General features: G+C 40.3%; 1 protein-coding gene across 17 annotated transcripts in view; it reads left to right on the top strand.

The window, feature by feature from the left end:
- NFYC (nuclear transcription factor Y subunit gamma) overlaps positions 1-26,549 on the top strand; it is a 64,125-nt gene that overhangs the window by 20,564 nt on the left and 17,012 nt on the right. For all 17 annotated transcript variants that reach the window (XM_059061148.2, XM_067010345.1, XM_059061100.2 and 14 more), the window contains 4 exons: positions 13,103-13,215; positions 20,503-20,574; positions 22,207-22,320; positions 25,873-25,968. In XM_059061148.2, the coding sequence (XP_058917131.1) occupies positions 13,111-13,215; positions 20,503-20,574; positions 22,207-22,320; positions 25,873-25,968 (387 nt within the window). In that variant the 5' untranslated portion in view covers positions 13,103-13,110. The remainder of the gene's footprint in view (positions 1-13,102; positions 13,216-20,502; positions 20,575-22,206; positions 22,321-25,872; positions 25,969-26,549) is intronic.

The following is a 26,549-nucleotide window of genomic DNA, read 5'->3' as shown; positions in this document are numbered from 1 at the left end:
ACACTGAAGAGCAGCACACACAATAAATTACCAGGAATAGGATAGCCTCATCTGTAGGATTTAGCAGATTTCTAGACTAGGTATGTTGTAATGATCCTCAGTCTAAAATAAAGGCAATAAGAAACTTTTCACTAGAGAAATAGTGGTAAATTTCCAGCCATCTTACTTGGTTATTTATATCTTGAACTCCATGATTATTTCTCTCCTGGTAATTAATTGGCCAAATGCCCATGAAACTACCCTTGAAGGTAGTTAAGCAATGTAATGTGTTTGTATGAAACATAGTACTTTGCAGTTAATGGAGTGATTTTTTTAAAGTTTTTGTCAAACAAGATAGGTGAACACAACCCTCTTTTCAGAACGAAACATAGTGCAAATAGATTATATACTAGTATGAGTACTACCAGTGTGCTGGGAAATTGTCTTGTGTTAATCCTAAATTCACTAAGGTCAGATAGCTAGTTGAAGGATTTCCAAATAGATGTGAGGTTAGAATTGTATTAGGTGTTCTGTAGTGTTCTTTTCTTCCTTCCTCCTTTCTTTCTTCGTTGGGTCTTCGTTGCTGTGTGTGGGCTTTCTCTAGTTGCAGTGAGCGGGGGCTACTCTTCGTTATGGTGCACAGGCTTCTCATTGCGGTGGCTTCTCTTGTTGCGGAGCGCGGGCTCTAGCCATGCAGGCTTCAGTAATTGTGGTGGCATGTGGGCTCAGTAGTTGTGGCACACAGGCTTAGTTTCTCTGCGGCATGTGGGATCTTCCCGGACCAGGGCTCGAACATGTGTCCTCTGCGTTGGCAGGCAGATTCTTAACCACTGCGCCACCAGGGAAGCCTATAGTGTTCTTTAGCTGTGCAAATCTGTACTTTGTGGTATGTATTGGGCACCTCTTATATTTGAGTTCTTATCTTGAACCACAGAGATTGATGTTTTTAGATGAGTTGTGGTGTTCTTAATCAGTTGCTTGTATTTCTTAGCTGTGATTTATAATAGTTTTATCCCTAGTAAGGTAGTTGGAACAGGGATTTTGATTCTGAGAGTAATGGCTGCATAATTAGAATAACATTGTCACCATGTTCACAGTGTTGCAAAGGCTGTAATTTTGAAACACTGCATAAAATTTTACCAGATGATTCCTCCTATAAGTGTGCAGCTATGAAAACAGCTCCAGTAAGGGGGGCTAGGTTAAGGCTATTCCTCTGAACTATAGTGAAAAGACAGAGTGACTTCTCATCACCAGGCCCCCAGAGAGTGAACTTGATCTACTGGACCTTTTCATCTCTACTCTTGGTTGGTGACCAGATATCCCCAAGTCCCAGTCATTGTGGGCAACTGCAGCTTTAACAAGCTTGAAAAACGTAAGCTTTCCACTTCGAAATGTGTAAGAATCTGACATCTTGGCAGTTTAGAGTTCTTTATTTATTTATTTATTTATCTATCTATCTGTCTATCTATGGCTGCGTTGGGTCTTCGTTGCTGCAGTGGGCTATCTCTAGTTGTGGTGCGCGGGGGCCGCTCTTCCTTGTGGTGCACGGGCTTCTCATTGCGGTGGCTTCTCTTGTGGAGCACGGGCTCTAGGCACGAGGGCTTCAGTAGCTGTGGCACGCGGGCTCAGCAGTTGTGGCTCGCAGGCTCTAGAGCACAGGCTCTGTGGTTGTGGCGCACGGGCTTAGTTGCTCCGCGGCATGTGAGATCTCCCCGGACCAGGGATCAAACCCGTGTCCCCTTCATTGGCAGGCAGATGCTTAACCACTGTGCCACCAGGGAAGTCCCTGGAGTACTTTTGTCCAGGAGAATGATCAGGAAAACTAAAGATGAAAGGCTTTATGGGCTTATGTTCCAGGCTGAGAAGATCCACAGGTTCTTGAATTCTTAGTCCTCTGCCGAGTTATCAATTCTAAAGAGGGAAGAGAACATGCCGTGAAAGAGCACAAAACTGAGAATAAGGGCATATGCGTTGTGGTTCTGGCTCTGGCATATACTTGCCCTGTAACCTAAGGCAAGTCCCTCAGTCTACCTGGATAAAGTATCTTTATCTGTCAGATGGGAATATTAGTACCTGTTTTGTGTTTGTAGTGGAAAACAAATGAGATAATGTAAAGAAAGCTACTTTCCAAAGTGTAAAGCATGTACAAACACAAGGGATTAGCATAACCATCTCAGTTGCTTTGCATTCTTTGAAGTGATCTTTACATTCTCTGTTCCTGACAGCTGCATACACGGAGGTGGGAGATTTAGAGTTTGGTTGACTTGGAGGATTTGTTTATTCTCATGCCCTTTCTTGCTTGCTTTCTTTTAACTTTCAAATCAATGCTGAAAGACACTAAGCAGAGGGCAGAATTCAGTGTGTCTGTGAATCAGCAGAATCCATACAGCCAAATCAATACAGCCAGGCTCTTATTGACACTCCTATAACACCCTCCAGGTTTTTAATCGAGAATTCTCCAGTATTTAGATGGATTAACTCACCAGCACAATATTCCATTTTCCAGTGGAGTCTATGATTAGATAATTATTTGCATTTCTGCTACATTTTCTAAAGTAGAACAGGTTTCTCCCCATCCCCACTCTTTTTTGACTTTTCCATTGTATTACTACCATAGGTTATTGCACAGCTGAGCTCAGGTACTTGAGAAGGGATTTCCCCATATGCACATTTCAAAGAAAAGAACCCAGAGTAAAGTCAAAGATACTTGGGGTCTTGAAGTAGTTCTTGAGGAGCTTGTGTTTTTTTATTCAGTAGATGTGTCCGTATTCATAGGTGCTACTGACTGTCTCCACTATGTGCAAGGCATGTTTCCCTTGAGGATGTGTCAGAAACAAAGACAGTTACCTAAGAACTAGGGAGAAAATAGGAGCATGGAAATTTTAGGCTTAAGAAATAATGTGCCTAATAAACGTCTGAAGAAAGTGAATATGATAATTGTAGAAATAGATTTTATTGGGTTCCAGGAATGGTTTCTTGGGGAGAAAAAAGTTTAGTGGTCACTGGGTATATTTATTTCTTATAGTTGTACATACTGTGAGAGCAAGCTTCTTATCAGTGCTAGTCCCAAAAAACTTTAAAAAGTTGGTTTCAATCCATGAGATAGTCTCAAAAATTACTGCTTTCAGAACATATTCCCTTTACTCCAAGATCGTGGATGGAGATAGAAGCAGCCAGAGCTCTCTTCAGAGCTCAGTGTTCTGTTGAATCTTTTTCTTGGTTGGTGGGGCCAGATGGGGTAGGATGCTGCCTAGACTTCAGGTCTTCTCTGCCTTCCTTCTGCAAGACAAAACAGCCACATACTTCTAGTTTACAGAAGTCTGAGGTGTACAAGGAGACATATTCTAAGAATTTTTATATTTTTGGATTTGTCTAGGGGGAGAGCCTGCATGGCTACTGATCATTGACATTCCCAAGGATTTAAGTTAAGAGCATTCCAAATCATTTCCATCTTGAATTCTTTATTTGGAACTAGTACATTCATTCTAAATTTAATAGTTTAAAGGGCTTTAAAAATTATTTTATGCTTATAAAAGATGGAAGAAGATTTCTTACTGCATTTGTTTCCATGCATCTGATGCAGGACTCTCAGGACACATGTTAAAAATAAAGTAAGTAGTCTAAATTAGAGAGAGAAAGAAGCAAATTGGGTTACTTGTTACAATACGTGAGGAAGATCTGTCTTTGGGCTTGGTACTGTGTTTGAGACTATTCAGGCCGGGAGTTGATGTCTTGTCTAGCTCTGAGCAGTGATTTTGATATGCCATCTGGCATTTATATGATGCTTGGTATTTTTCAAGGCCTTCTAACGTGTCTTTCCCATTTGTGTGCTGCAGCGGCCCTGTGAGGTGAAAAGAGTCCTCAAGAAGTTAAGTGACAAGTTAGTAGCCAGAGAGCAAGAACCTCCAGGTCCAATACATTTTATTTATGTATTTACCCTGTACTTTACTGCCCCCCACTGTTTGTTGCTGAGTATTCATAGGTGCTACTGACTGTCCTAGAGACAAGCAAGAGGGCAGGATAAAATAGAAAAGAGAGTGATGGAGCAAGGAGAGAGACAACAGAGAAATAAGAGAAGGATGTTTATATGATAGGAGATAGCAGTGCCATTAGCATCTTCTGTGATTGCCGCAGAGATTTTGTGAGCAAGTGGATAAAAATGATCTTCTGGGTTAAGGATTTGAGTCAGTGATCCAAGCTGAGACTGCTCATCGCCCTGGACGGTTTGAATATACACATACCTTAAAGCAACAAAAAGTGAGAATGAACAAGCTGTACTAAATCAAGAACAGAATTTTAGAGCATGTGTATTTCCAGCTGCACCATTTACTATATTGTGACCTTGAGCAGGTGACGTAAGATACCCAATCCTCGGCTTTCTTATCTGTAAAATTGGAATGATACTGATATCTTTGGCACTGAGCTGAGTGAAGATCAATTGAGGGTAAAACTCTAAAGCTTTTAAGTTGGCATCTTTGAAACATTCTTCAGAATCACACTTTTCACCTCTCCTGGTCATACATTAAAACAGGAGCCCGCTAGAAGCTGGGCAAAAGATTGTTCTTACAGTTTCTGAGTCTCAGAGGGGATCCAGTAAGCAAAATGGCTCTTTGTTTTAGATTACGTTTTAGCTCAGACTACAGGCACTATTCTTTCTCCAGCTCATGTTAGAATTCTCTTTGAGACTCAGGGTCTGAAAACTCAGTTACGTACTTGTCATTCTTCCTTCAAGAATTTATTTACTTTCATTAGGTTGGAGTGTCAGAGAGATTAACAAATATTTCTGTGGGGTAGAGAGGGTTGGCCTAGTTTACTCCTAATGGAGGTTGAACAGGTAAGGAAGCAATGTAACAGCTGTGTCATCTAGGGCAAGCTTTTCAAACCTCTGACACTCAGTTTCCCCATCATTATATTATCAGATCCTTTTTTTTTTTTTTTGCTAAAGGGCCAGATAATATTGTCAGCTTGTGGGTCATACAGTTTCTGTTGTAGCTTGGAAACAGCCATAGGCAGTGTAAGTGAATGGGGGGCTGCAGTCTTCCAGTAAAAATGAATTTACAAAAACAGGCTGCACGCCAGATTTGGCCTGTGGGCTGTAGTTTGTGGACCCTTGCTTTAGAATACTTCACTAAAATATTTGGTATTTTTTCTCCATCATACAAAATACTGATAGTGTTTTGTTGCTGTCATATATGCCATTGTATAGACACACATGTCATGTAAGCTGAATATCAGTAAAGGCATGAGGAAGAAACTGTGAAGTAAGATGTTCACATACCATTTCTATTCCACAGGAACAGGTTTTTAAATGTTCTGGTCACGCCTTCCTGTTAAGTTTCATTGCTTATACCAGTTACTCTACCTTCCTTTTTTTCCCAGATACACTATAACTATAATATGATCTAGCCCTTGTTTGAAAGATTGTGTTGTAGTAGACAGCAAACAGAAACATGTTTTGTTTTTGAAGTAAGAGTATCTCTGCTGCCAATTTGAAAATGTATCTTTGTGGGCAGATCTTTAGGGAGAGTAGTAGGTAGCCACTTCCAACCCATAGTCTTTTGGAAAGTATGATTTCTCCTGTAGGCAGTTTGAAAAGGGGCTTCATACTTAACCTTTTGGAGCTCGAGGCAGACACACCCTCAAACACCGAACTTGGCATTGTTTGGGATTGGGGAAAGGGATCCGCATTATTCATTCTTAGAGTAGTGGGGTACTGTGTAATAACCTGCCAGTAAGTATGACCATCTGGTACCCAGTTATGTTTAGAATTTAAGTAGTAAGGTTTCTGGCACTAGGCTTAGTGCTTTCTTGCTTCAGTAGAAACCTTAGATGAGCTTAAATAAAGACTGTTGAGGGACTTTCCTGGCAGTCCAGCAGTTGAGACAGCGCTTCCACTGCAGGGGGCACAGGTTCGATCCCTGGTTGGGGAACTAAGATCCCGCATGCCATGTGGCACAGCCAAAAAGTTGGGGGGAAAAAAAAAAGGACTGTTGAACCCTCTTTTCTCTCTAGTCACCCTGCCTTCCCTTGTATTCATTCATTTATTACATCTTCAAGCAGTGAAGTGTAGGCCTTCCATACCAGACCACCCCTTCGGCCTTTGGAGTATGTGTTCAGTACACATTGCTTCTGCAATGGCTTAGTGAAGTGACTGGCCCAAGGCCACCAGCTTGTAGGCAGCAGGCCAGTTCACAAACATAGGTCTTTTTATTTCCAAAACATTGTTATTTTTCTCCTGAAATTGTCAATGTAAGGTTGGTTTTATTGTGGAGAACATATGCCTCCTTAAGGCTTGAAATGCTTTTTAGACACTGTGATTGATAATGGTCCTTATGTCCATCTATATAAACATGAGAACCAGCTTGATGTTGGTGGAATTGTTTTGTTTTGTTTTAAATTTATCTATTTAAATTTATTTATTTATTTTTGGCTGTGTTGGGTCTTTGTTGCTGCGTGCGGGCTTTCTCTAGTTGTGTGGAGTGGGGGCTGCTCTTCATTGTGGTGCGCGGGCTTCTCATCGCGGTGGCTTCTTGTTGTGGAGCATGGGCTCTAGGCATTTGGGCTTCAGTAGTTGTGGCATGTGGGCTCTAGAGTGCAGGCTCAGTAGTTTTGGCGCACGGGCTTAGTTGCTCTGCAGCATGTGGGATCTTCCTGGACTAGGGATCAAACCCATGTCCCCTGCATTGGCAGGCAGATTCTTAACCACTGTGCCACCAGGGAAGTCTGGTGGAATTGTTTTGTTTCAGAAATTTTAGTTCTCAAATTTAGTTTTCACTTTTCTTTGTAGTTTGGAAGAATATCTATAATAACAAGCACAAATTAGCTTAAATCTTATTCCCTTTCTTCATATTCATTCATGTTAATATTCTTTCTTTATCTCTCATTGCCCATTTGAAATATAACATCCCAACAGTTTTAGCCAGTTCAAATAAAGAAGCCTGGAACTAACGTCAATAAATACCTGAGCAGTACTGGAACATAAAATGTATGTGATCGTGCTGCTAATTGGGCAAAATTAAAAGCATGTCATCTAATGACAGGAAAACATGATCAAAATGCAAGTCAATAAAGCAAGTGAGGAAGTTAATTTGCTTTGAACATAGGGAGATGCTTGATACATGTTAAGTTGGAGACACATAGGAATGATTGGGGACATTCTCAGCCTGAAAGGCCTAAAGGCTGCAAGTTGGATTGGGGTGCTGGTGCATTAAGGTGAAAGAAGGTACCAGTGTTTAGATTTGTTTTTCAGTCACAACTGGGCTAAGAGATATTTGCTTGCATTTGATAATGAGAGCATTATTTTTAGGTAAAATTTGACTGCCTGGCATGGGGCAGCTCTAGTATTTTAATAGGAAGCAGCATTGGGCAAGGATTGGGCTTCATTTTAGGGGAACTTTCTGTGGTCCTTTTTCCTTGAATAGTTGTTGTGTTGATAGGGATTTAGGTGTTATCTCCCAACAATTATCTATTTGGTTTTAGTTGTGTCAGAGAGCTGTGTTGTGGGTTTAGGCATATTATAATATAAAGGATTTTTGTAGAGAGAGTGAGGTACATGCCAAGAAATAGCCAAAACCTAAAGGTGCAGAGTTTTAGAAACTAGGGAATATTATAGTAAAACCTTATGTTTCTTTGTATTTTATGAGGTTGGTCATTTTGATACATCCTGTTCCATGTCTAGCATAATACTAAGGGAGGATTTGGTGAGAATGGTAACTGTTCGAAAGAAAGAGCTTGAAAGACTTCCAAGGGAATCTTAAAGGAAGAGCGCTCTGCTTCTGGGATATTTTGAAAACTCCTTAGGTCTCTTTCTTGAAGAATGATAAAGAGTCACCAGATATTAGAATGACAAATTATCTACCCTTGAGTGATATGATTGAATCATCCCATTTCCTCCATGATTTTCTCCTTATCCTCCTGGCAGTGGCCAAACACAGGTCTCCCTGCTGCCCCTTCTTCTCCTACTTACCTATTGTCATTAATTTTTCAAACGTTGTTAATCTATCCTGGTCACCTTTCTGAGAAGATTCTGACTTTCAAAAGGTTTACGCTTGGGAATGGTATGCACCCATGTTTCTAGCCTTGCAGTCTGCCTTGCAACTTCCAGGACATGTGTGTGTGTGTGTGTGTGTGTGTGTGTGTGTGTGTGTGTGTGTGTGTGTGTCTCCCCTTCCTATCGTGCCCTTTTATCTTTTAAAAAAATATTTATTTATTTATTTATTTGGCTGAGCCGGGTCTTAGTTGCAGCACGCAGGATCTTTAGTTGCGGCATGCGGTTCCCTGACCAGGGATCAAATCCAGGCCCCCTGCATGGGGAGCGCAGAGACTTAACCACTGGACCACCAGGGAAGTCCCATGCCCTTTTATCTTAAATTCACTTCGGCAAATCATGTGGATTTCTGATTGTAGTCCTACTTACACTTTCAAGGCCCAGAGAGAACCTCGTTTATTCTGAAACTCCTAGGATAGTTTGCCGTCTCAATAAGTCTTATTTCAGGGCCAGGCTTTCCAAGAGGCCTCTTTTTTCTCAGAAAGGCCATATGCAACAACTCTCTTGCTCCTTCATTCAGAAGTAATTATTTATCAGGCTTTGAGCTAGGTGCTGTGAGGGAATCCAGAGATAAATCATACTCAGGTCCTACCCACAAGCTTATAAATCAGAAGGGGAAATATGGTAAGAAATACATAAATAATGATCATACAAGGTAATGTGGTGAGGGCAGGAAGAAGTACAGATTAAGGGCTCTGAAGGTTTACAGGAAGGAGTGATCACTTGGGGTTATTTAGAGAACACTTGTGGAGAGATGGCAGTTGACTTGAGCATTGCAGAAGTGGCCTTTTCTTGGTGGACTTTGATTCTTCCCATTTTAGTTTTGGAAAGCAAACTTTTTAAAACCAGATAAATTAAGAGACAATAGGAGTTGAGATTTCTTATAGCAACAAACATTCAATATTTCATCTGGTCCTTAAGTCTTTATTAAATAGTTAAACAGGCAGTCTTATTCAAGTGTTTATAATCTAATTAATGATGTGAATAATAAATCTAATATTAATTATGAACTAAATCTGGGAAATTCTATTATGCATTTTTCATAAGAGTCGTCTAAGCTAATGCGGCTTGGTCTTACTATATATAAATAGCTTTATCTCATGATAGCAATAGCAATTTAACATGGAATAAAAAGGATCCTGGAATATAAATCTCTTTCTTACTTTTAAATACATACCTTCCTTATCACTCTAGAAGATGAACCTGGCATATTTGCCATGGGTTGTAGATGTTGTAAGTAGGCTACTTCTGTAGCAAAATCAATTCAGTTGCAATTTATGTATTAATTATTAAAATAAGTGATAAAATTAAGGTTACTTTATATTTTTTAACTTGTTGGGTGTTTGGTGAGCAAAATTTGTTTATCATTAGGTTTTATTATTTTAATGTTAAGTTTTGCCACAGTCAGAAAATAATGAGAACACCAACTTGTTTTCATAAGATCTGTTGTGTGAGGTTTGATCTAATTTTTAAAGCCCCATGTGAAGACTGGATCTGCTTTGGGGAAAGCCTTTTGAATAAGAATACTCACTTTCTAGGAATTTATAATAACAATTTATGTTCTTCCAAGAGATTTTCTTTTTAAGATTTTTTTATTATTTATTTATTTTTATTTTATTTTTGGCTGTGTCAGGTCTTAGTTGCAGCACGTAGGATCTTTGTTGAAGCATGCGGTATCTTTCGTCTTGGTGCCCGGGCTTCTTTCTAGTTGTGGTGTGTGGATTTTGTCTTCTCTAGTTGTGGCACGCAGGCTCCAGGGTGTGTGGGCTCTGCAGTTGTGGTGCACGAGCTCTGTAGTTTGCTGCACGCAGGCTCTAGTTGAGGCGTGCGAGCTCAGTATTTGTGGCTCACGGGCTTAGTTGCCCTGCAGCATGTGGGATCTTAGTTCCCTGACCAGGGATTGAACCTGCATCCTCTTCATTGTAAGGCGGATTCTTCATCACTGGACCACCAGGGAAGTCCCCCAAGAGGTATTAAGATAATTAGCTACAGATCATCTCTGTGCAGAGATGCTAGGAAACATGCTCCAAACCATTTTCTCTTTTTCCTCATGAGAGGGTCTTCTGTCCCTGATGAAAGTATAAGTACCTTTGTATTTTTGGAGTCAGGAATTTATGAAAAGAGGTTTCTCAATGGAAAAAGCGTAAAAGTTGTAACTTTAAATCGAAAGCTGAAATGATCCTTTGTTTGTAAATTCAACTTAGTGTAAAGAACAGTGAGAGCTGTCCAAAGATGGAAAAGAATGCCTTACCAGTGAGCCAGTTTCTTAGAAGTATAGTGGGAGGAGCTCATGTTTAAGCTAAATGACTCCTTACGGTGGGATTGAGGGAGCTGGGCAGAGCTTGAAGTAGGGCTGTAAGCATCTTTTAGAGGAGCTGGCCTGGGTGGTTCTTAATGCCTTTTTCCCCCCAGTTTTAAACTTCTGTGATGCAGTAAAATGTAAAGGACATTATTTCTGACTTGAATTTTTTTTTGCCATTATCCATTTATGATTTTCTAATTCAAATGGGTCTCTCAAGTTAAAAACTTAACCTTTAATACATTTGTCAGTTCCAGAAAGATTTGTTAATTTCTGTTCTGTACCCAGCCTCCACTCTGACAGTGTGTGGCTGTGAGCCAGCCAATTCATTCATAATCTATTGACTGCACAGATGTTTGGGAACTGATTGAGCCAGCACATCCTTAGTTGGGGCAATTCAAGATTTAAAAGCAGACTGTGCACAGATGGTTTTAAAAATGCTTCTTGAATTGTGTACCTTGGAAATGTTTGTGGGAAGAGATCAGAGGACAATCAAAACTGGTCACCAACTTTCCAAATCTCACAGGCCTTTGCACTCAAACTAAACCTACTCATCATTAGCAAGTTATGCAGAGATATCACATTGGCAATTGTGCATCTTCCTCCTTTGACCATAGCAGTTTTCATGGCAGATTCTGCTAAGATCAGGCATGTACAGAGGTCCATACAATGAAAGGTTAGATTCTTTTTAAAGTTTTTTGATAATTATTTTCATTTCTAGAAAGATTTTATTTGCCCCATTTAAAAAGGTTAGAGTCTCACTCTCATCATTGTCATGAGTACCTCGTAAGAATTTATTAATAAAAATAAATAATTAAATTTATGTAGATTACCTTGGTTTCTTTGTTCTCAGTACATCTAAAAGAATAGTGTATAGGCCATGTGCATATGGTGATAAGTGAAAATGTCATGGGAGCTGAGTTGAGAGGATCTTACTTGGTTATTTAGGACTCAAGATTTTATCTAGTCATTTCCAACCGTGATTCAACATTCTTCAGTTTAATTCCCTCCAGAAACTCCAAGATCATATTGCTTCCTAGCACTTAGAGTTCCTGTTGATGTATAGAGCTGCTTGTAGGCCTCCAGCACCAGAAATTGGCTCCAAATCTTTTCCCATTACATCATCAGCCACTAATGTCATTACACCAGAGTGAAATCTGCTTTGAAGATTGTACTCTTGTTTTCCTTTCATTTCTTTCCTCTCATCATTTCCTTTAGAAGAAAAAGGGGGAAAAAAAATTAGAGACCTCTAGGACAATCCCAGGCAAACATTTAAGAGTGAATCAAACATCCTCACAGTCTAAACCTAGATTTATCAGCCTTCATTCCATTCTGCTGATAGAGAATGATGTGCCCAGCATGCATCCACATGAAGCCTGGAAAGTAGCAATTTGGTCATGTGACACCTGGCTTTGGTGCTTTTCTTTCAGCCCTTCAGAATTAGTTCTTAATGACTTACATAGCTGTCCACCAGCATCCTGTCACTGGCATGTCAAACCTTTTCAAATAGTTTCCCAGAATAGAAATTCTTAGGACATCACTAAGTTTCTTGCTCTTTGTGTTTAATTAAACTGTTTCTTGGTTGTAAGTATTTGCCAGATAAGCATGTAAGCCGTCTGGAGTTTTTTACTTCCCCCCTGTAAATCTTTTAAGACATTACAATGTTATCTATATTTATAGCTGATGTGGGGATCCTTATTCATCTTCCCTCCCCCATCACAAAGCAGTTGACCAACTGCAAGTTCTGACTCTCTTTTCTCTGTCCTAAATTTAATTCTTTTTTTTTTTTTTTTTTTTTTTTTTGCGGTACGTGGGCCTCACACTGCTGTGGCCTCTGCCGTTGCGGAGCACAGGCTCCAGACGCGCAGGCTCAGTAGTTGTGGCTCACGGGCCCAGCCGCTCCGCGGCATGTGGGATCTTCCTGGACCGGGGCACGAACCCGTGTCCCCTGCCTTGGCAGGCGGACTCTCAACCACTGCGCCACCAGGGAAGCCCCTAAATTTAATTCTTAATGTTTTTCAACCATCTTTAAAGCTTCCAGTTGGTGGTGTGCTTTGTTTGGCTTTGTGCCTAACAGCATGGTTCAGGTAAGGAAAGAACTGGGAAGTGATTTCAGTTTGGAGACTTTGTGCCATCCACTCCATTATTGGCCTAGGCTTTAGTGCTTTTGTGTCCTTTGAGGCAGATTAGCTTGAGATTAGAAAGAATAATAATCATCAGTAGCCCCAAAGAAATGGGACCACAGTGTCTAAAACAAAAGAATAAACTTGGCTCTTATTTTTTAAGACTTTGGGTTTACATTTCTCTACAGTATTAATCACTGGGGACCCTTAATGTGTGTGCTGCAGGCTGTGGCGTGGAGTGTGAGAAGCCACATAGAACTTGAAAAGCATTGGAGAGAATGGCACTGAAAATTATGGACCAGACTAGGGCAACCAAGTGCCTTTTTTTCTTTCCCCTCCACAAAATAAGACATTAAAAGTTCTTGATTCACATTAGGATTTGAGTTTGGATTTCTAGCAATTTTATATTTTCTGCTTGGAGCTCCTTGTTAGTCTCTACGGTATGAGCTGGATAGAAGGGAAAACTTTCCTCCTTATTTTTTGCTAAGACTTAAGTCGGTGTGAAAAACCCCTTCAGCACAATTCTGTATACCTTCTCAGGCCGAGAAATTGAATGAATTAGTGAAAACATCCACAAGGAAAGCTATAAATAACCTGGACAGAAAGTCTGACTTTATAATTTCTAATGTATCTCATGTATGTGTTTGTTTTTAGTTGTCAAAATGTCCACAGAAGGAGGATTTGGTGGCGCTAGCAGCAGTGATGCCCAGCAAAGCCTACAGTCCTTCTGGCCTCGTGTCATGGAAGAAATCCGTAATTTAACAGTGGTAAGGAAGAATGAGAAACTTTTAAAGAGTGTAAAAGCTTTGAGATAAATAACCAAAACTTAGACTAAAGTATTTTTAATCTCAAGCACATTTACAAAAATATAGTTCATTTCTGACCTTTGGATAGGAAAATGAAAATATAATTTACCTTAGGTGAGGTAACTACAAGGATTTTTTTTTTATATCTTAGTGGCTCTCTTTAGGCATGTGGATGTATAGTGGATGCTTTGACTTGGAGATACTTCAATGTGAGGCAGATCTTTTAGAGAATGCAGAAAAGCAGAGCTTACTTTCCTCCAGTAGCTGTAGGTCATTTCTTAAGCCTGATTTAGTGGCCCTGCCAAATTTCTACGACCTGGTGAAAACTATTGGGCAGTTTATTCAACAACAAATCTATTCTAAGCAGGCACTCTTTCCAGGTGTCAAAAGATACACTTAGATTGGGGTTTCTTAACAGCCTTATTGATATTTGGGGCCAGATAATTCTTTGTTTTGAGGGGCTCTTCTGTGCATTGTACGGTGTTTAGCAGCATCTCTGGCCTTTAATTAGTAGATGCCAGCCAGTAGCACTCCCCTTCCAGTTGTAACAACCAAAAATTTTGCTAGACATTGGCAAATGTTCCCTGGGGGCCAAAGTCATCCCCTGTTGAGAACCTCTGACATAGAAGAATCAAATAAAACCCTGGCCCTTGAGGAGCTTACAGTGTAGTAATTACAACCAGAGTCATTTATTTGATAAGTATTTATTAAATAGTTACTGAGTCAGGCACAGTGATGAATCTGAAGCAGTAAAAGTCAGAGTATGGTGTCATATCCTTAATGAATAATGTTCCATTTGGTGTCATTTCAGCAAATGCTGAAGGAGCTCTCTGTGTTACATGTGTCATTCCTGCCCTGAAGGTATCAATATTAGCATCCTGGCAGAGCAAACACTGGATTCCTTCTTGATGTAGAACTCATGTTGCAATTTCTTAGAGTTTTGGTCCTTAACCTCTGACATACGTAGTCAGTTTATTTGTTCACTTGACAAATACTTAGGCACCTACTATGGCTATGCTAGTTACTGTGGATCCAGTTGTGAACCAGACAGACGGAATCATTGCACTCACAGAACATGTATTCTGGTGGGAGAGACAGACTGTAAACAGGTAATGAATGAATAAAATAAACAAAATAACTTAACTGTGATAAATGCCCACTTGACTTCAGGGGTAGAGAAACTAATTTATATTCTGAATGTACCTGTGGGTCATATTTGTTTATATGGGGGATTTTCAGCAGTTGAACTTGGCTTGAGCTTTCTCAGAGTGGCCTGTGTTCACAGGTGGATTCCCACTGAAAAATCATTCTTTCTCTTCTGCAGTCTAAAGATGGTAGTTATCTGTACTATCTTTGATATAAAACAAAAGGAAGGAAAAAAATGAAATTGTAAAGTCAGAAGTGGGGTATTTTGTGCATGTTTTGAGGGGATAATCTCATGGTTAAGCTTATCAGGTTTTAGTGCTGGGATCAGCCTGGTGTAAAACTAGTGCCCTCCTGGGGTATGGTGGGACTAGGCCAGTGCAGCAAGTCTGTCCTCCAGCTTGAGCACAGAAAAAATCCAGGATCAGGCTAGCGGTCAGATAAACTCTGGAAGTTCAAATTCAGCACCTAGTTTTTCTGTATTTTGTTGGACTTTGATTTTTGATTTTTTAAAAAATTGTGGTAAAACGACACAACGAAATTTACCATCTTAACCATTTAAAAATGTACAGTTCAGTAGTGTATTTACATTGTTGTGAAACAGATATCCAGGACTTTTTCATCTTGCAGAACTGAAACTTGATACCCATAAAACAACCACCACCCACTTTTCCCTCTCCCCAGCCCTTGGTAATCACCGTTTCTACTTTCTGTTTCTGTGAGCACTCTAAGTACCTCACATAAGTGGACCCATACAGTATTTGTCTTTTTGTGCCTGGGTTATTTCACTTAGCGTAATGTTTTCAAGGTTCATCCATGGTGAAGCATGTGACAGGATTTCTTTCCTTATTTAGGCTGAATAATATTTCCTGTGTATGTGTACATACCACACTTTGTTTATCCATTCATCTGTCAGTGGGCATTTGGGTTGCTTTCATTTCTTGCCTATAGTGAATAATGCTGCAGTGAACAGGAATGTGGGCTTTGTTTTTATCCTGCTTGGTTTAATTTTCAAGTTTGATCGACATCAGAGCAGATCGTGGTGTTGACCAACTTTTTGTCGCTAGACAGCTAGTCCTTCAGAGGTTAAAAATGGATTTGGGACTTCCCTGGTGTCGCAGTGGTTAAGAACCCACCTGCCAATGCAGGGGATATGGGTTCGATCCCTGGTTTGGGAAGATCCCACGTGCTGTGGAGCAGCTAAACCTGTGCGTCACAACTAGAGCCTGCGCTCTAGAGCCTGCAAGCCACAACTACTGAAGCCTGCGCACTTAGAGCCCATGCTCCGCAACAAGTGAAGCCACCGCAATGAAAAGCCCATGCACCACAATGAAGAGTAGCTCCTCCACCACTCGCTGCAACTAGAGAAAACCCGTGTGCAGCAATGAAGACCCAATGCAGCCAAAAATAAATAAATAAGTAAATTTATTTTTTTTAAAAGTGGGTTACTTTGAGGGATTCACTTTTAGTTAAAGTTTTGTGAGTAAGGAGAAAGAAGATCAAGGAGGAAAGTCTTCTTTAATCATTCTCCTATTGATGGCTAACTAAAACTTTCCTCCTGTGTACCCTTGAGAAAAGACTCCTAGACTGCTACCATCGTATCTCTTACATCAGATGCTTAGAATGATGTTTGGCATATAATAGGTGCATGTTAAATATTTGAATGAATCAGATTCCTCCACTTCAGATTTAGCGTGAAGCACCATAGTGCCAGGTTTGAGTGCGAATGCAATCCAATAAAATCCCTTTGTAAAACTTTTGTTTTCCCTCTGCCTATGGCACACGAAGAAGGCATCTGCTTCTCTGACTGCACTTCTGCCTGTGTAACGTGGCTGATGTTTTAATGTTTAGTCTGTGCCTTTCCAGAACTCAACAGCACTTAAAACCAGACTTCCTCAGATACGTCAGAGCCTCCTCTTAGGTTGACATCTCAAAGTGTCTACCAGATTTTTTTTTTAATCCATATGTTCATACCATCCAAACATAAGTAAATCTTATGAGAATACTCATAAGGTGTTGTGGTCTCTCTAAGACTGGGACAAAGATGTTCCAAAAACAAGTAATTGAAGTTTGCTAGATGATATAGTTCATGATGTATTAGAGACATTGGCCCCAGTCGTTTTGGTCTGTGTTCTGCAAAAGTAGTTTGTCTTTCATCTCAGCTTGGCCATCAGGCTCTCCTCACTCTTGAAAGCTCTGCATTGTCCATAAACCCAGATGGTATTCAACTGGAATTGAAGTTGGTTAAAAATCATACCAAAATGATTGTACACCAGGATGATTGTGTAAAATACTGTATTCCTGCTTAGCAGAACTCTGGGAACAATAATTAATAGACTTCTTGGCATTGAATTTTACCCTTCTAGACCTCTTTGAAAGGGGGGAAGAAGAAGCTAACTTTTGTCTTTTGGGGGGCAGGTGGGGAGGCAGTAATGCTGAATCTTAAAGAAAAATCTAATCCTCCTTTAAGCTACTTCCGTACATCCCATTTAGCCTTCAGGTAGCTGTAATTTAATGCTTAGGTCACTTTCTTTTAATCGCCAGTTATATCTTTTCATTCTTCAATGCCTCCAGATTGGAAGATGACATTTCCACCATTACAATCAAATCAGATAACCATTTAAACAAGAACGTGGAGGTAAAGGTTGGTGGACTGTTAAAAAATAGGTCCTGTGCTGTTTGAGCTCTTCCTGTAGAGCAGTGCTTCTCAGAATTTATTGTCTATATGTGAACAACATAAGGGTCATGTTGAAATACAGAGTTTGATTTAGGAGGTTTGGATTGGAGCCTGAGATTCTGCATTTCTTTTGAGTTTCCAGATGATGCCATTGCTGGTCTCGGGACCTCACTTGGAGCAACAAGGCTTTAAAGCAGTGGTCCTTAACCCTCACTGTGGATTACAGTCACCAGGGTAGTTTTCAAAAAATGTGTTGCCAGGACTCCACTCCCTAGAGTTCCTGATTCACTTAGTCTGGGGTAAAGCCCAGACATCTTGTTTTTCAAAAGCTCCCCCAGGTGATTCTAACATGTTGCCAAGGTTGAGAATCACTGCTTTCGAGAGGATAGAATCTTGACTTTGCCGGAGTGAGTGCCTGACTAGGTAGGCCTGCAAAAGATTTCTCATCATTATTTGAAACTGTGGATGTTCTTTAGTGCAGCCTGAGACCCATTGACTTTTCTTTGGCTTTGAACTCTCGTTGAGTGGATTCAGACTTCTTGAAATTTGGCAATTTCAGTTGGCAGCATTTTTAAGTGTAGTTCTTTGGTTGTGGTCAGGAGTACGAGAATGTTCTGAGAGAGAATCTGCTCTTCTACCATGCTGATGTCACTCCCAAGAGTAAAATGTGTTAGTTGTTCTTCCACTTGGATTAGCATCAGGAGAAGAAGTTTAATGTTAACTCATGTCAGTTGCATGGTTTCCAATGACAAGGGGAGCATTGACTTGAAAGCCAATTTACTGATAGTGAAGGGGCTCCCCTCTCCAATAAGCTTGTCGTAAACCCTTACATGTGACTGGAAAGCTAGGCTGAGATTATAGAAAACTGGGCTGTTGTCAGCGATAATGAGCCACACATGCACATCTGAAGATCCTTTAAGATCTCAAGGTTTGGGGATCATGAGAAAGTTTCTCGCAAAAGAAAAGGTTGGTGGGGCTTAGAGCAGAGCTTTTTGTAAATTTCTGCCTCATTTTACACCTCATCAAGGTGGGGATGATATCCTTGATCTTTTCTTGTTTTTTCTTTTAATTAAAGAAGAGTCTGATAGAAATTCTAAAAGTAATATTTTATTCTTTCAAGTTAGGGAAGGAGGTCTTTTTATTAGCTTTGGGCTTTAGTTAAGTAATCTTAGAACAGTCTTATGGGAATTACATTAAATACCCAAGCCAAATGAGAGCACACTTGCAAGAGACCTAAATCTTGTGGCCATAATCTTGTTCTTTGTGTATCATCCTGGGAGGCCTTCCAAAGGAATTGTCATCCCTAGTATTCTCTTTGGCATTTCTGTTTAACATCATCATTTTGTGTGATATGCCACACAAGAAGGAAGACCAGTGATTGATTTCTGTAGTCAAATGTTTTTTTAAAAAATCCCTTTAGAGTCTGGCCCCAATCCAGCGTTCCCTTTCCTGCTGTTCCCCTCTGTACTAAGGTCATACATTGAAAACTTAAATAGGCCAGGTTTTTTGTCTCTGTGCTTCTGTGCATGCTGTTTCCTCCGTCTGAATAACATACTTTTCCAGCAAGCAGATTTGCAGTATCCCTAGACATAATTCAGATTCAGCCCCTCTGTGGAACATTTGCCAGTTCCTCTCGCTCACTCCAGCACCCCACACCCCCCATTGCCAGCTGGTCATTTCTTTCTTTTCCGTGTGGGATTTCGCACCCCCATTCTAGTATAGGGTAGGGGATTATAATGTTCTTAGGTGATATTAAACTATTTGGCTATTCAAAGGTAAGAATATATTTGCATCTTCCACATAGTAGTAGGTATCATACATTTGCTGTTAGTTGAGTTGCATGAAGTAATAAATGAAAGAGGAGGAGAAAAAATAAGAATAGTATGTGTCCTGCTGTCTCCTTTTGGTGAAACTTTAATAAAATGGACTTCTAAGTCTCTACCACTCCAGGGTTAGATTTTTAGAGGCTTATGAAAAATGCTGATACCTAATTTGGAAAAGGAAAAGATGAAAAATTAGTGTTGGAAGTTTGTAGGGGTGAGTAGTAGCCAAGCAGCTGGTTAGGTTTGGGTGGAGAAATTAGACAGCTTGGGACTTCCCTGGCGGTGCAGTGGTTAGGACTCCATGCTTCCCTGCAGGGGGCATGGGTTCAGTCCCTGGTCGGGGAACTAAGATCCTGCTTGCCGCCCGGCATGGCCAAATAAATAAAGTAAGTAGGTAAGTAAGTAAGATGTCTCGGTGTACATTTTATTCTAATAGTTGCTCTTCTGTATTCATAAAATAGATTCTGGGAAGGCTGGGGATGTTTTTCCAAAATGCCCCACTGCCTTCTTTGATGTATAGTTGAGGTTTTCTGTTGGTCTTGGAAAAGAAAGTTCACTAATGCATGTTAATTATACCAAATCTCAAATAAGATCTGCTTCCTCCGTAATGTGATGATGTAAATTCCCAGGTGAGCGTATTGGGTTTGATGAGTCACATTTCAGACCACTTATAGAATCAATCATTTGACACCTAGTCCCAGTAGGGATTTTGCTGATTTTAGCTAATCTCTGCCTTTGCACCTTTCTCTTCGTTGCAGCTCTGAAACCCAAAATTGATTTTTATTTCTAGAATTGCATCCATCATTGGTCATGTGTTTAAATACCAGTAGTATCAAAATAAAATGAAAAAGCGCTTAAATTGCAAGTAATTGAGTAGTGCTAATCGAAAATCCCTTTCCTAAATCCTATCCACGGTAAAGTTAAATGGTTTCTCCCCAGCTTAGTCTTGTTTGTTAAGAAAAAATTGACAGGGCTGTTCCTAAATGACAGCTGATAAATTCACCCTCACCCTTTTTCCATGCTCTTCTACTCCCACCCCCACCCCCAAGCAGATTGTGGAGACAAGGCCTTTGCTGCTGTGATGGGAAAGGAGCTCCTCCCCAATTTCTGGTGTCACATTAGTGCAAAGGTCAGAAATAGACAGTGCCACATTGGCTGATGAGAACAGTCACTATGGTCAGGTGCTGCTGGCACTTGCCCTTGCAGTCCTTGATTAGAAGGAAGAAGTGGAAGAAAATCCCTAAGACAAAAACCTCATTTTAATCTGCATGCAAGCTGGTAAACTTTCTTGGGTGGTGGGGGGGAAACACGTATAATACATCTCTATATTGTGCTGGCAAAGAATCTGGTATTGTTTGGGGCCACTTTTCATGAGGGCACTGTTAGAAGCCATTATAAGTTTATCCTGAAACCCTTTGTTTGAAGCTCTGCATTGGTTAAGAAGTATTTTGCCTCTAGAGCTTGTATTTTGTTAATTTCATTTGTACTTCCTCTCCTGCCATATTTTCTGAAAGGAGGGACTAAACCAATCAGAGTGTTTCATGCTGCCTGTCATGCCCTGTTGATTATTCCTACCATTTATGTACCTGTTGTTACTCATTTCAGAAAGATTTCCGAGTACAGGAACTCCCACTGGCTCGTATTAAGAAGATTATGAAACTGGATGAAGATGTGAAGGTGAATTCACATTCGTTTTCATTATTCATACTGAAAGTAAAACGATGGGAAAATTATTGCTCATTTCTCTAGAGCTCAAAGTTTAATTAAACAAAAATGAATGGGCTTCCCTGGTGGCGCAGTGGTTGAGAGTCCTCCTGCTGATGCAGGGGACGCGGGTTTGTGCCCCGGTCCAGGAGGATCCCACGTGCCGCGGAGCGGCTGGGCCCGTGAGCCATGGCCGCTGAGCCTGCGCGTCCAGAGCCTGTGCCCCGCAGCGGGAGAGGCCACAGCAGTAAGAGGCCCGCGTACCGCAAAAAAAAAAAAAAAAAAAAAAAAAAAAAAATTGTCTGTTGCTTTTTTATTTGGATCCTCTAAAATTGTTATGTGAGCTAAAATTGAACAGTTTTAATTGTTGTATGGTCTTCTCTGAAAATTGGGGATATCCTGTTTTCCAGATGTTGAAAAGATCCTGAGTATTTGCTTTTTGAATCGCCCAATTCTTTCCACCATGTAGTGTGAACATGTATCATCACATCAACAGGACAGTGACGTCTTCCTAGCATCTTATTGCAATCTCTAGTTTGTTGATCTGAGCTCTACTAAATGTTTGATAATGCTATTGCACTTGTTCTAACTTTTCAATCTGTGAGTTGTTTCACATGGTTTATACTTGTGAGAGGATATACTTGGGGGTGGCCTTTTCTGTATTCCTAGGAGTCCACCTCCTGTTACAGTTCTCACAGGAAAAGAGGAACTGTCTCTCTTTCCACTCAAAATTGATAGTCTCTTGTATTTGTGTGGAAAGCTAACAGTTTACCACAGTTTTCCTTTTTATTAGCTCACTTCTTCCTCATAGTAACCCTGTGAGATTTGATAGGATAAGAATTGTTAGTTTCACCATTCTATAGATATGGAAATAGACACAAAGAGGTTGAAAGTGGCTCACCCAGAGTAGGAGAACCAAGATCCCAATTCTCACCTCCTACTTCCTTAACTCCAGAGCTCTTGCCTTGGCTGTATCCTGCATAGACCACCTCACCAAGGGTTCAGAGCTTTGTTTCACCAAGAGTTTGAACTTTGAATTCAGACTTGGCAAGGCAGCTTGCATTACTTGACCACTTACTGTGTGCCAGGCCTTGTGCTGGGTGCTTTTATATGTATTATCTCATTTGATTCCCACAGCAACCCTGGAAGGTTGTTATCCTCTTTTTCACTGTGTGAAAAATAAAGCCCCAAAGGATGGGAAGCCAGAGATTTTCCCTAAATCCATTGGCTCTCATACTCATTATCTTTCCCACATTGTCTCCCTTTGGATTAGAACCTAAATCCTACCACTTACTGGCTCTATGGCCATAGGCAAATCACTTCATCTCTCCTTAACCCTAGTTTCTCTGAAAGGCTATTATGAGAGAAAGAAAGTGCATGGTAGGTGCTAGAGAAATATCCTTTTTCCCTCTTCCCTTCTTCTGTCTGCTACCTGCTTTGTCCCTACTCGTGGATTTATTTTACCTTGGAATCTTGTAAGGCTACCACCTTCTTGTTTTCTAGCCCTTGCCCCATAGCCCAAGAGCAGGACATGAGGTAAGGGACGAACTGACTGGTTTGAATGACTTGCTGGTGATTGACAGGGAGGGCCTACGTCTGTTGCAGATGATCAGTGCAGAAGCCCCTGTGCTGTTTGCCAAGGCGGCCCAGATCTTTATCACTGAGTTGACTCTTCGAGCCTGGATCCACACAGAGGATAACAAGCGTCGGACTCTTCAGGTAATATTGTAGAAAATTAGGCAAGAGCTGCCTTTGCCTTCTTCTGTTGCATGGCTTTGGACCAAAGTTTTTGCTTTTCCTTAGGACTCTGTCAAGCTGATATGTTTAACTGGCATCTTCCTCTACTGGTGGGAGGCAGGCAGACCATATAGCCAAGATAGTCTGTATTTCCCCACCAAGAAGCTTAATTTCCAACTCTCCTGTTTTTCACAGCTCAGTGACTGAACTTTGTACTTGGTGAGCTCTCACTATAAACAGAGGCTAAAGTGGTATTATCTATTTCCAGATCTAAACAACTTCTGGTTGGAAGCCTTGAGAGACTCCAGAAAAGAACAGTCCCAGGAAGAATAGTCTCACTAACCTCATTAGCCTTTTTGTTCCTTCCCTACTTTCCTGGGAATCCTTTTCTTCTTCTTTCATGTTTCCTTTTTTATTTTAATCCAGCAAATCAGCATTGATGTTGTATGAGGACCCCTTGGTCATTGGCTCTGGAGGCCCTCCGCTCAACATCCAGGCCCTAGTTAGAGGAAAGTTTTCCCAGACATAAGAGGAAGGGTGTGACAGATACAAGAGTGACAGTATTTTAACAACAAAGCCAAGGAAGTAAATTATGCTTTCTGTTTCCCTTTATCTCCAAAATTGAAAATGCATGCTTTTATTCATTTATCTTACAGATATTAAATGAATACCCACAATGTGCCAAGCACTGTTCTAGGCCCTGGGGACTAATACACAAAACGGACAAAAATTCCTACCCTTGGGAAGTCTATATTCTAGTGCAGCTAGACATTGAAAACTTATTTTATGCTGTCTTGAAGGAAGTCTGTGAATCTAGAGAAATCCAATTAAAGCTACCTTCAAGATCAATTCAGATTAAAAAATAAAATGGGCAAAGCACTTGAACAGGCCCTTCAAAAAAGAAGATACCCAGATAACCAATAAGCATATGAAAAGGTATACAACATCATTTGTCATACAAATTAAAACCACAATGAGATACTGGTTTACACCCACTACAGTGGCTAAAATTAAAAAGACTGACAATACCAAGTGTTGACAAGGAAGTGAAGTGACTGAAACATTTATTGCTGGTCAGAATGTAAGGTGCCATCACCTTGGAAAACTATTTGGCACTATCTAAAAAGTTAAACATGTTCCTTATTCTAAGACCCAGCCATTCCACTCCTACGTGTACACCCAAAAGTGTGGACATTGTTGTATTAGAATGTTCATAACAACCTTGTTTATAATAGCCAAAAACTGGAAACAACTCAAATATCCATCAAGATGTAAATATATTAACAAATTGATATATTCATAAAATGGATTACTACTCAACAATAAAAGAAGCAAACTATTTATTCATACAACAACATGGATGAATCTCAATAATATTAAGCAAAAGAAACCAGAGGGAAAAAATTACATAGCACGTGACACCATATACTATCACCATCTGTGATGATAGAAATCAGAGTTGTTGTTGCCTCAGATTGGTAGGGGAAGGAAGTTGACTGGAAAGGGATAGAAGGAAACTTTGTCTGTTCTTATCTGGGTGATAGCTACCTGGGTGCATATATTTATTCAAATTCATCAAGCTGTGTACTTAAGATTTCTGTATTTTTTTTTTTTACTAAATATGATAATCAGTAAAATACTAGCATTAAAAAAGGCAAAATAAAAATGTTAAAAAGACCCATTTAAGTATATCTGTTTCCAAAATTCTGTAGAACACTTTGGTGTATGTTTGGAGGTGATTTTTTTTTTTCCTCCCCCTCATTCTATCCATAGATGAGCCATTTGGGTAGCTTGAGTAGGTGACATCATCAAGAATGTGATACTATATCGTACTAATCTTAAATGAGACCTGGCAGCCTTAAGATGTGCCCTGCTTCGGTTGGGAGGGTTTATTATCAAGCTGGTGGCTGGCAAGAAGGGTGGACTGGAGTTTTGCATTTCAATGGCTTGGGGCCATCACAAAGACAAGGGAAGGAAAATTTCCGTCCCCTCCTATTTTGTCTGATGAGTCACCTTCTTTTAAGATGTGATGTATAGAGCTTGCTAAGGATTTCTGTTAGCATGTTGACTAACATGCTAACACAAAAGTCAACATGCTAACACAAAAAAATTTAAACATAAGCAGAGTTTACAGTGAACACCTGTATACTGATCGCCTAGATCCTACCGTTAACATTTTACTCGTTTTGTTCCCATGTCTGTCTTTCCCTCTATCCATCAAGTCATCTATTTTTTTTTTGAAGATGCATAGCCACCATTGCTGCTCCAAAGTCAGTTTATTTATTTATTTTTATTTTTTTATTTATTTTTGGCTGCACTGTGTCTTCATTGCTGCGCGTGGGCAATTGGGGGCTACTCTTTGTTGCAATGAGTGGGCTTCTCATTGCGGTGGCTTGTCGTTGCGGAGCATGGGTTGTATGTGTGCGGGCTTCAGTAGTTGTGGCACGTGGGCTCTAGTTGTGGCTCGTGGGCTCTAGAGCGCAGGCTCAGTAGTTGTGGTACACAGGCTTAGTTGCTCCATGGCATGTGGGATCTTCCTGGATCAGGGATCGAACCCGTGTCCCCTGCATTGGCAGGCGAATTCTTAACTACTGCGCCATCAGGGAAGTCCTCAAGTCATCTATTTTTAAATGCATTTAAAAGTTTACATTCCCCTGAACATTTCAACATATGTATCACTCACCATAGTTCACTTTTTTTTTCTGTATTTTCCTTTGCTTTAAAATTGTCATACAGTGAAGTACACAAATATTACGTATACATAGTGTGTTGGTTTTTAATTAAAAATCTTTTTATTTTATTATTTAAAGAAAGGGAATGTCACTCTTAGAAAGAACACCATCAGAGCAGGCCTTGGTTTCAGTAGCGTTAGTCAGCTGACTTGGTCTCTACCCACCGTGCCTCTATTCTAGTGACTTCAGACTTCCAGTGTTCATGTCACGTGGAACAAGATTTAAACTGTGGATTTGACATTGTGATTTTGAATTTCAAAATAAAAATTGTAGCCTGTAGGAACTAACATACATAGATCCAATGACTAGAAAATATTGCAAAAAGTTATTGAATTAGGATTTCGGCTAAGAGATTCAAAATAGATGATAAGTACTTGTGAACCAAAGAGCCAAAATATTATTTAGGGGCTTAAAAAGGTTATGAGGTTGAATGATAGTCTAACCTTGCTAACCACAGAATGACCAGAAACGTGTCAGTTAAGATTGCTAGATTTGTACAGATGTATCTGGAGGATGATAATTTAAGATCCAGCAGAGATGATAATAGTTGGAGGCTCAAATATACAGTTTGTAGAGCATGAGCTACATTTATCTCTTTTTTTGTCAGTGTTTGTCCATCAAGTCTGATCATTTGAAGTTTATAAGAGTTTGGTTGTACTACTTTTGGCTGTAGGCTTGGCCATGGGTATTTAGTTTGGCTTAGAAGTCATCATCTTACCTTACTTGTAACTTGGAGAGTAGAAAGCCAGGTGAACTAGTTTCTCCCCAGGCTAATTTTTCACTCTGCTTTTCTTTGTTACAGAGGAATGATATCGCCATGGCAATTACAAAATTTGATCAGTTTGACTTTCTCATCGATATTGTTCCAAGAGATGAGCTGAAACCACCAAAGCGTCAGGTGAGCTGGGAAGGCATCACTCCTGCTGCTGCTGACTAGAGAGCGTCTTGCATCCTGGTGTCAGATACTCTCCTTTTCCTCTCTCAGCACAAGTCATATGCTCTTCTTTTGCTTTTCTTTCTGTAGACCAGATCCATCCTTAACACCTCCTTCTGTTACTTATTTAGGGATGCTTTTAACTCAGTGCCTCTGAGGTGGTATTTCAGTGAAAACAGACAAAATGAAAGACTTTAGTTACAAGAGTAAAGTGAAGCTCATTTTGAGGTATCCTAGGAAGTCTGTCAGAGTTCCTAATCTGGGATGGGAGAGCAAGTTACAGATTTTAGATTTCCAAGAAACAGCTCCTGTGTGTGCATAGTGGTGTTTGGAGTGAGTGGACTGGGTTTTCTCTTAGTCTAGATTGTGGTTCTCTGCACAGTGTGCTGGCTGCACATTAGAATCACCTGTTAGGGTTTAAAAAATACCAGTCCCTAGGCCCCGCCCCTACACCAGCTGAATCAGAATCTGCGAGGGGGAGGCCCAGGCATTAGTGCTTTTTAAAGCTCTCCAGATGCTTTTAATGTGCAACCATATTTGAGAAC

This window comes from Kogia breviceps, chromosome 1 (assembly GCF_026419965.1).
Source record: "Kogia breviceps isolate mKogBre1 chromosome 1, mKogBre1 haplotype 1, whole genome shotgun sequence".
In the NCBI taxonomy this organism is placed as follows: domain Eukaryota; kingdom Metazoa; phylum Chordata; class Mammalia; order Artiodactyla; family Physeteridae; genus Kogia; species Kogia breviceps.
The sequence above is the reverse complement of the archived record's forward strand: the minus strand, read 5'-3'. Positions and strand labels throughout refer to the sequence as shown.